The sequence below is a fragment of the Lynx rufus genome, unplaced genomic scaffold (genome assembly GCF_022079265.1).
Source record: "Lynx rufus isolate CCGP_SWC_20201006 ecotype Redwood Valley unplaced genomic scaffold, mLynRuf1.p SCAF_10, whole genome shotgun sequence".
In the NCBI taxonomy this organism is placed as follows: Eukaryota; Metazoa; Chordata; class Mammalia; order Carnivora; family Felidae; genus Lynx; species Lynx rufus.
The window spans coordinates 72,951,961-72,962,566 of NW_025814824.1; the positions used below are offsets into that span (position 1 = coordinate 72,951,961).

The 10,606-nt window shown below is 39.8% G+C and overlaps 1 protein-coding gene across 2 annotated transcripts in view; it reads left to right on the plus strand.

Annotated features, from left to right (window-relative positions):
• The window catches only part of KIAA1958 (KIAA1958 ortholog), an 80,629-nt gene extending 71,505 nt beyond the window's left edge, over window positions 1-9,124 (plus strand). For both annotated transcript variants that reach the window (XM_047068021.1, XM_047068030.1), the window contains one exon: window positions 8,249-9,124. In XM_047068021.1, coding sequence (XP_046923977.1) covers window positions 8,249-9,055 — 807 coding nt within the window. In that variant the 3' untranslated portion in view covers window positions 9,056-9,124. The remainder of the gene's footprint in view (window positions 1-8,248) is intronic.
• Window positions 9,125-10,606: the final 1,482 nt, after the last annotated feature.

Here is a 10,606-nt window from a genome sequence, read left to right on the forward strand (position 1 = left end):
GTAGATCTTAAAAGTTCCCATTAACAATACAAAAAATTTAACTGTATGTGATGATGGATGTTAGCTAGACTATGGTAATCATTTTTCAGTATATACAAATACTGAATCATTGTGTTGTACATCTGAAACTAATATAGTGTTATGTGTCATTTATATCACAATTTTTTAAGTAAAAAAAAAAAAAGGCAAGACATAGAAGGATTGAATGATTTTCAAGTAACTTAACTGTGTCCCAGAACAAAGCTTAAAAATATTTATAGGAACATAAATATATACAGAACCAAAGAAATAAAATTCACAATGTCTGTCAAAAATTATTGGACATGCAAAGAAGCAAGAACATATCCCTTAAAAGAATGAATCAATCAAAACCAACCCAGATCTAACAGATTTTAGAATTAGACAAGACATTAAACAGTTATCATAAAGAAGATAAGCAAAAAAAAAAAAAAAAAGAAGATAAACAAATGGCCAATGAGCACATGAAAAAACACTCAACTTCATTAGACATCAAGAAAATGCAAATCAAAACCACATGAGATTCCATTTCACATCCAATAGAAAGACTATAATAATAACATTTTGTAAAAAGATAATAACAAGTGTTGGTGCAGATGTAGAGAAATTGGAAGCCTCTTACACTTCTGGTGGGAATATAAAATGGTATAGCTGCTTTGGAAACAATCTGGCATTTCCCCACAAGTTTTTGAACATAGAGTTACTCTTTCACCCAGCAATTCCACTCCTATGCATATACCCAGAAAATTCTGGGTTCAAGTGTATTTTTTGTAGCCTCATTCACAATAGCCAAAACGTAGGAGTAACCCAAATGGCATGAGCAGATGAATAGATAAAATGTGGCATATCCATACGATGGAATATTATTTGGCAATAAAGAGAAGTGAAGTACTGACAGATGCTTATAGCGTGAATGAACCTAGAAAATGTTATACTAACTGAAAAAAGTCAGAAACAAAAGGACAAGTATGTATTATTCCATTTATGTAAGATATCTAGAAGAAGCAAGGTCATAAAGATAGAAGGTATGATAGAGGTTACCCGGGGCTGGGGGAGGAGGAAGTGTGGAGTTATTGTCGAATGAGTACAGTTTGGAATGATGAAGAAGTTCTGGAAATGAATAGTGGTAGTGGTTGTGCAATGTTACAAATGTACTTAATGCCACTGCATTGTATAATTATATATGGTTAAGATGGTAAATGTTGTATGTATTTTACCATAATAAAAAATCAGTAAAATATAACCACTTCACCTTTATTAATAATTTTAAAATTCACTGTTCTCACATACCCCATCACAATTTCTTCATCCCTACTAAACTTTTCTAGGCTCGAGGGTCTTGTCTTCTAAACTTTGTGAAGTCACTATGAGACAGTTGTCTCTTACTGGGAACCTTTACATTCCCATGCAGGAATCCCTGAAAAGAACCTAATTTCTCCACACTCTCTAAGGATTAGATAAGTTTTGCAACCCAGGTGAAGAAAATGTCCCATCTGTCTGGTAGAGTGTGCCTTATCACCTCTGCACTGGTATTTCTTAGTTTCCCCTGTGTTAGCTAGAGGAATAACGGGTGAGAAAGAAGATGTATTTCAGTCCTCTGTAATCTATTCACATGGGCCACTCAAAATAAACATTTTTAATAAGAAAGAGGCCAGTATCTTAAAGGATTAGCCAATATTTAATAAAAAGAAGGAATTGTGGCATCCAAAATCCATATTCTTTAGTCTCACCTTCTTGGTCTCAATGTGTGTGTATATATATGTATATATATGCTTATTTTAAGCAAATTTGCTTATTTTAAGAGAGGGAGAGTGCACGCACATGCATGGGAGAGGGGACAGAGAGACAGGCAGAAAGAATCCCAAGCAGCACAGAGCCCGACACGGTGATCAAACCCACAAATCGCAAGATCATGACCTGAGTTGGAATCAAGAGTCAGACACTCAGTCGATTGAGCCACCAAGGTACCCCAAGATATTTTTAATCTAGATGTGTCTTTAAAGATAGTTATAGCTGACAGCAGACAAGGTAGGTAACAGCTCTTGATCATGATTTGGTAGGTGGTGAGCCTCAAATTTAGTTGTTTGTTCAAGGGAGAAAGCAAGGAGTCAAATCAGACTTCAAAATATCATCTAAATAAGTGGGGTGTACCCTCCAGTCTCACTCTGTTGCCTACTGTGTGAGTTTCACATAGTATTTTTCATACAAGTTATTTTCACAGGTGTGATCTGATCCTCCCTGACCCATCTCCCTCAAGGTTGCTATTTCAGTGACCTAGACTCACTCATTGGAAAATAGAGCATCTTGAGGTTCCACACTTATCTTTCTGAATAAATTAAAATTTGGTAACTGCAAGAATGAAGTAAATTTTTGTTGTCAGCAATGGTTACTTCAGGATTCATTTTATTTTCCTAGAAGAGTACTTGTAGTTCATAAACATTTCTCCACTTTTTTCATCCTCCTAGGTAAGATTATCCACAGAGGGATTTGAGACATTCCCCAAAAGTAACTCTTCATTGGCTTGTCTTATAACTCTTTCAAGTGTCAAAGATTACTGTGTAGTTTTGGAACTTGCCATGCAAGTCAGCCTTTTCTTACTCTGTTCTTTCTGGAGTCATCGACCCCATGACCATGCTCTTTCTTACTTCTCTTTGGTCATTTTGACATCCAAGAAACCAAGTTTATAATCCATGGTGAATTTTGACATGGTGATTCTATACAGAGTCATTAATGAAGAAAAATAGTTTCATGTGATGTCTTTATAACAAATTTAAAGGCCTTGGTAACCTGAACAAATAACCACCAACCAAAATTGAGAAAACTAAGGAGGCAGCCAACGTGGGCCAGAATGAATGGTTTCTTATGGACATACAATATAAGTTGTATGACTCGACATTTCTCCAGGAATTGCTTTTGCTGTGGTTTTACTTTGTAATCTGTGGTATTCTATGTAAATCAAGAAAAACATTCTGCATCTTAAGTCAGTTTGGCTGTCCTGACTGTGAGGTAAATTCATTGACTTAACTGTGTTTATCAGTTCATTGTGGATCACTGATGTATTGCAGACGTTCTGCTGTGTGTTGAAGACCTGGTCATGTATAAGATGTCATTCTTGCCTTCACGGAGCTCTCAGTCCATTTTGAGAAGCAGACATAAAAATAGATAAGAAGCTCTGCAATATGGAGAAGGCCATAATAAAAAATTAAATTAAGTGTTGTGGGATCCTAGGTGAGAGAGTAACTTTGCTTAGGGAAGCTGGAAAAGCCTTTATGTAGACAGCAGAATTTGAGCTAGATCTGAAATAAGAGAGATTTTCCAAATAGAGAAGGTTAGAAGAAAAAGGCATTCTGGACATAGGAAGTAGAGTGCAAAGACTTCGAGGCGTAAGAGTACCTGATGGTTCCTGTGAATGGCACAGAGTTCAGTGAGGCTGGAAAATAATATACAGAGAAAACAGCAGATTAGGCTAGAGAAATAGTGTGTGTACCAGTTAATGATAGCTGCATAACAAACCACTCAAAAGGTTAGTGGCTTAAAGCAACATACATTTTATTTGCTCATGATTCTATGGGTTGTTCTTAGCTGGGTACTTCTTCTACTGGTCACTAGGAGTATCTAACATGTGGGTGCAGGGTATTAGATGGGAGACAGCTTGTCTCTGCTTCACATGTTACATGGTCTAGTTGGGCTTCCTCACTTGGTAACATTATGTACTAAGCTGATGAAAGCACAACCTGTTGGAACCTATAAGACCAAAGCAGATGAAAGCAGCATCTCTTGAGGCCTAAGTTTGGAATTCACACACAGTTAACTTTTGCCATGTTCTTTAGTCAAGAGAAGTCATGGCCAGCCCAGATTCCAAGGATGGGAAAAATAGGTTCCACCCCTTGATGGGAGGAGCAGCATTGCAGAGAGGGGTGGGAATAGGGAGGGGAGCAGTTGTGGCTGTCTTTGCAACCAATGTACCAGAGGGTGAAAGCAAATTATGTAAAGACTTGCTTACAAGGTGAACAGTTTGAAATTTAGTCTAAGGGCAACAGGAAGCTATCAGAGGTTGGTTGGTTTCTTGTCGTGTCTTGTGTTGTTTTTAAGTACTACAGGCAAAAGGCTTTTTTCTCAACATCCCTTATTAAGGAGCCATTCCTCTAGTCCCAATTGTTACTGAAGAAGCCATCATGTTAGTACAACAGCCTACCTTTTGGTTCGATGTTTGGATCAGGAGTGGGACAACCAGAATCCTTTCTTTAGATTTTTTTCTGTTGAAAATAAGAGTTGGAACATTGCCAGTACCTGAAGCTGTAAGATGCAAACCTTGGGGAGTGCTGGGGGGTTATGTTGTAAGCTATATAAAGAAAGCCACTCTACACAGAGAAGCGGAGATGGGAGAAGAGTCCTGATGGTCTTGGAGACCACTAATGCTGACATCCCTGCCAAGGCTTGTTCAAATTTGGCTTATCTCTTGCAACCAAAGGAATCCCAACTAATACAAAGAGAGGTTAACACCTGCAAGTAGGGAGTTGCAAGTGACAACATAAAAATCTGAAACCAGTTAAGTTTGGGAGTCATAGTTGTTTTAACTGGTTTTTACTGGTATGTAAGAAAGTTGTTGCATGTTTATATTTTGCATATAACTATCCCACTGATGGCTTTTCAGCTGAATCTCTTGGAAATTTCCTAGACCAACAATCAGATTATCAGCAAACAATTATATTTTTATCGTCTTCCTTTAGTATACACATATACATACATACGTGTGTGTGTGTGTGTGTGTGTGTGTGTGTGTGTGTGTGTGTCATTTTTTTTCTTGTCTTGCCTGGTTGGCTAGGACCTCCAGAACAGTGTGTTATATAACAGTAATTATATTCAGCAAGCTCATCCTATTCCTGACATTATAAAAAAAAATTTCTAACATTTCCATGGTAGGTATAATATTTATAGTTCTGGTCTGTAAAATACTCTTCATCATAGTAAGAGGATTGGATTTTTTTTCTTCCAATCTAAATTTAATTTGAATTCTTAAAAATTTCAAATGGAGGGACGCCTGGGTGGCTCAGTCGGTTGGGCGTCCGACTTCGGCTCAGGTCATGTTCTCATGGTTCGTGGTTCGAGCCCTGCGTGGGGCTCTGTGCTGACGGCTCAGAGCCTGGAGCCTGCTTCGGATTCTGTGTCTCCCTCTCTCTGGCCCTCCCCCGCTCACGCTCTGTCTCTCTCTCTCAAAAATAAATAAAAAAAAAAAAAAAGAAAGAAAATTTCAAATGGATATCATACTTTCAAGTCATTTTTCAGTACTCAGCAAGTCCATGTTACTTTCTCTATGAGTAAGTCAATGATATTAACATGTTTATTAAGACCGAATCATGTTTACACTCTGCAACAATCCCTACTTGTCTCGATGTAGTATTGCTTTCCTGCAGTTCTGAATCTGATTTGATAATAGAGGCAGCCCTTGTTTTCCATGGTACCATGTTAATTGCTGCTCGTGCATATCAGAGCCGTGTGTTGGAGCCTTGTTCTCGCTTTGCACGGTTCTAACATGCACACTTTAAACATGCCTTACTTTAACCTGGCACTGTGCAAAACAAACATTGTTTGTTTACCTTTGTATTCATACACTTTTTATTATATATCTGCCAGATTTGGAGTAGAAAAAAATGAAGAAACTTTTCTTTTTCCTATGCTCCAAAACTGTTTAAATGCAAAAGCTGAATAGACTCCATAAAGCCAACTCCTTAGGAGTGATGTACATCCCTGACCATCATTCACCATATTTTGGGGGCTCTTCAGATCTTTTACCTCTTATTGAACTAACTTTGGTAATTTGCATTTTGCTAGAAAATTATTCAGGTTACCTAGATTTTCAAGTTAATATGTACAAAGTATATAATGTTCTTTCATATTATTGATTCATTTTCTATAGTTTACTGTCTTTCTCATTCCTAATGTTATTTAAATATGTATTTCCTTTCTTCTTCTTTCTCTTTCTTGCTGTCACAACCACTAGAAGTTTGTCAAAGTAGGTCTCTCCAAAGATTACATATTTTCAATTTTTAAAATATGTTTATTTTTGAGAGGGAGAGAGAGAGTGAGCATGCAAGTGGGGGAGGGGCAGAGAAAGAGGGGAACAGAGGATCCAAAGTCTGCTTGATGCTGACAGCAGATAGCCCTTTGTGGGCTTGAACCCATGAACCATGAGATCATGACCTGAGCTCAGTGGCTTGACCGACTGAGCCACCCAGTTACCCCACATTTTCATTTTTTAAGCTTTTTAAAAAATTTATTTAAGTAGTCTCTACACCCAACATGGAGCTCAAACTCACAACCTGGAGATCAAGAGTTGAATGCTCTTCCAACTGAGCCAGCTAGGCACCCCTACATATTTTCACTTTTTAATCTATCCCAATTTATATCTTTTCTAGTTCATTAATTTATGTTTTATTTTTTATTGATTCACGCTATTGTTTTTTTAAGTTTATTTTTGAGAGAGAGAGAGAGAGAGAGAGCAAGCAGGGAAGGGGCAGAGAGAGAGGGAAAGAGAGGGAATCCCAAGCAGGTTCCACACCATCAGCTCAGAGCCCAACATGGGGTTCAGTCCCATGAACCATGAGATCATGACTGGAGCCAAAATCAAGAGTCAGAGGCTTAACTGACTGAGCCACCCAGGCACCCCTCTATTTTTTTTAAAGTAGGCTTCATGTCCAGTGTGAGCCCAGTGCAGGGCTTGAACTCATAACCCTGAGATTAAGACTGGATCTGAGATCAAGAGTCGGATACTTAACCGACTAAGCCACCCAGGTACCCCATGATTCGCTCTATTATTTTTTCATTTGGTTTACTTTCTCTAGCTTTTTCAGCTAAATAATCAGTTTGCTTATTTTCAGGACAATTTTCTAACAAAGTCATTCAAGAGTATGATGTTATGAGAGTGTATTTAGCAAATCTCATGCATTTTGATATGGAATGTTTTCAGTTTGGTTCATTTTTAATCTCTAACTCACTTTTTATTTTCTCTTTGACCCAAGGGCTATTAGAAGAATGAGTGTTACCTGTACAGTTTCTACTTTTAAAAAGTTTTCTGTTGAGACTTTCTTTTGTCCTAGAATGTGTAGTCGGCCTGAAATGACTATGAGCAAAGTCTGGTTTTCTCTGTCTAGCTCCTTCTTGAAAATAAAGCTGTCTTACTGGCCAGGCTTCCTTCTTTCCCTACCACATCCAACTGAGAAGCTCTCTCTAATCGTCAGTGCAGTCATTAAGCTTTTCATATTTTTTGAAAAAGTATTGATATTGCAACCCTATGGGTCATTAAGCCAGTGATATTTCTGGACCTATTCAGATATGTTCAAGTGAAGAATCAAGGTCATTAACTTGCTGTGCAACCCAGACATGCCCATCGCCTTTCCCTAAAGGCCCAGTGTTTAGTGCCATCAGGACCCAATCGTATGTGCAGATTTTGAGGAAATTAATGCTGGATGATTCAGTCTATAAATTTAGTTCACAAATTCTTCAGAAAGAATGGTTGAATTTTCCCAAAGGAGAGAGAAGGACATGATTTGCTAGAAAAGAGAAAAAGGGGCTTCTGGAGAAAAAGGGGCTTCCAGAGAGGAACAGAATAGTGAAAGTTACAAAGGCCAATAACAGTAACTAGTATACATATGAATATTTATATAGATATACGTGTATATGTGTTCTTCACCGTTTACAAACCACTTCACATCCCCTACTTTATTTTTTTTTAATTTTTTAATGTTTACTTATTTTTGACAGAGAGAGAGAGAGAGAAAGAGAGAGAGAGCGAGCATGAGTGGGGGAGGGGCAGAGAGAGGGAGACACAGAATCCGAAGCAGGCTCCAGGCTCTGAGCTGTCATCACAGAGCCCGACATGGGGCTTGAACTCATGGACCGCGAGATCATGACCTGAGCCGAAGTCAGACGCTCAACCGACTGAGCCACCCAGGCACCCCCATCCCCTACTTTATTTAAGCATTACAGTAATTCTTTGAGTAGGTCTTGAGTATTATGTCCCATTTTGCTGCTTGAAACACTTAGCTTACAAGTGTGGAACCAAGATCTTCTGCTTGAAGTTCTTTCACTGTCTCATGCTGAGGAGTCAACCCTCTAGAGACCACAAAATGTCTTGTCCACAATACAGCCCCTAGTGAGGATCAGGAGAAGGAAGGGGTCTGGCCCTTTGGGTGTCCTCAAATATGTAACCTCAGTGTTTGTCTCATTTGAGATCCCCGCAACGAAGTTGAACGAGCTGCTCGAGAATTTTTACGTCACCGTTAAGAAGAGTGACGGCTCCGACTTCCTGGCCACCTCGCTGCACGCCATCCGCCGGGGCCTGGACCGCATCCTGAAGAATGCAGGTGTGGGCTTTTCCATCACCAGCAGCACCTTCAGCTCTTCCACCAAGAAACTCAAGGAGAAGCTGTGGGTGCTGAGCAAGGCAGGGATGTCAGGTGCTCGTTCTCGCAATATTGTCTACTTTTCTCTTTCTGATGAGGAGGAGATGTGGCAGGCAGGGTGTCTAGGGGATGACAGCCCCATTACTCTCTTGTCCACTGTGGTCAAGTACAACAGCCAGTACCTGAACATGCGGACACTGCAGGAGCATGCAGATCTGATGTATGGTGACATTGAGCTGCTCAAAGACCCACAGAACCAGCCCTATTTTGCCCGGACAGACAGTGTCAAGCGGGAGAGCCGGAGCGGTTCCACTAGAGTGTGTCATGGGAAAATCTACCATGAGCATTCCCGGGGACACAAACAGTGCCCTTACTGCCTCCTCTACAAGTATATGTACATCCACCGGCCGCCCACCCAAATGGAGGCCAAGTCCCCTTTCTACCTTACAGCCAGGAAGGAGGCCACAGACATGGGCAGCGTATGGTATGAGGAACAGAGGATGGGACTGCGCTCTCTTCGGGGAATTGTCCCAAACTTAGCCAAGAAGGTCAAGCTGGAAAACTGTGAGAACTTCACCTTTGTCTCATTTACTCAGGTCTCTAGGAGACTTGGCTCCCACAGTTGCTGTCAGTGAGTCTTCCCTGGGTCCAGGCCACTGCCCTGCTTACCCTGGTGGGAGGGAGCTCCCTCAGGCAGCCAGGGCCAGAGCTCCGAGGTGGCAGGGGACGACTGTGACATCAAGGTCAGGCTGGTCTCTGTCAGTGTGACCTGCTGTTTCTTTGACTTCGGGTTTGTTCTTTTTTTTAACTGAAAGTAGATGGGTCTGAGTAATTAGGGTATTTTATCCAAATGTGTGTCACCTTTGTTAAATAATAGAATCTAACACAATGTATAATTGTTCCATACACAAAAGTGGAGGAAGTTCATCTTATCTAGTGCCTTTTTAGCACAGATTTTTCTCAAAAAAAAAAAAAAAAAGAGGAAGAAAAAGGAGACTGTTTAAGTAGTCATTAAAAAACTCCCAGTAGCCTAGTAGCTTTAGAATGTTATGAAGACTATATATACTTTGTTGAATTACACTCACAGTAAGGAACTGGAAGGAGAGAGGCAGACATGTTAACTGTTTCCAGGAGAAAAATTGCACTCGACACTCCTCTCTGTGTCTTGTTGATGGATGACTTGGTTCTGCAGAGCAAGCAGCTTTGGTTGCTAGAAGCTGGTGGGGCTGCACTCAGTAGTGCTGATAAGAGAGGCGGGGGGCTGCCCCCCACTGCTGTCAGCACAGGAGCAACTTGATTCCTGCATCAACAGAGGCAGTTTTAATTTTATGGAAAGAGATTAATGCACCAGAAGATGTTTATGAGAGCAAGGTTTCCAGTGAACTAGATGGTTTGTATCGTGAGGGAATTTCCAGTAGTGGAAAAAAAAAAAAAAGTGGCTTGGGAAAGCGATCTGTGATCAAAATAAGAAAACCTCCTGAAGCAGAAGTGCCTACGTTTTATTTCTCAGCACCACGTGAAAGCTGTTTTCATTCGGACGTTTTTTTGGAACTGTCTTTAATCTGTTCTTTGTGTCACACGGTTGTTCTGTCAGCATCTGGCACTGGATCTGTAAAACAACTAATGGTAATTTTTCAGCTTAACCAGGAAAATCCAACAAGGCAAGCTGCAAAGAAAACCCCAAAATGTGTTCATTAAAGAGCTTTGAAATATGTTTGTCAAAGTATGACTCTTGCAGCCACAGTAGATGTCATCATTTGAGGTTGGCACCACTGCTTGGGACATGATGACGTAGGCAGCCTACCAGGTAAGCAGGCTCAGCATTTTGGACGTAGTTGTGAGAATCAGAGCATGATGACAAGCTGTTAATGCAGTTTGAAGTCATTTCACTCAGGTAAACTTCAACCTGAACACATGCTGCTGAAACATCAGCAGAATTTTCTAATAACTACTCTGAATGATAACTGAGAAAGGAGCCCAAAGAGTGGTAATTAATAATAATTTCCAGAAATCTGTATTTTGTATTTGAGGAAAGACTGCTACAGCTTTATACCAGTATGCTCCTGCGTGTGCTTTCTAATCCAAAATTAAAATTCCAATATAAATTCATTTTATAACAGTCCTAATATCAGTCCTGTTTCTTTTTCAAAACATTATTTTAGTATTTATTTTAATTGATCGTTCTT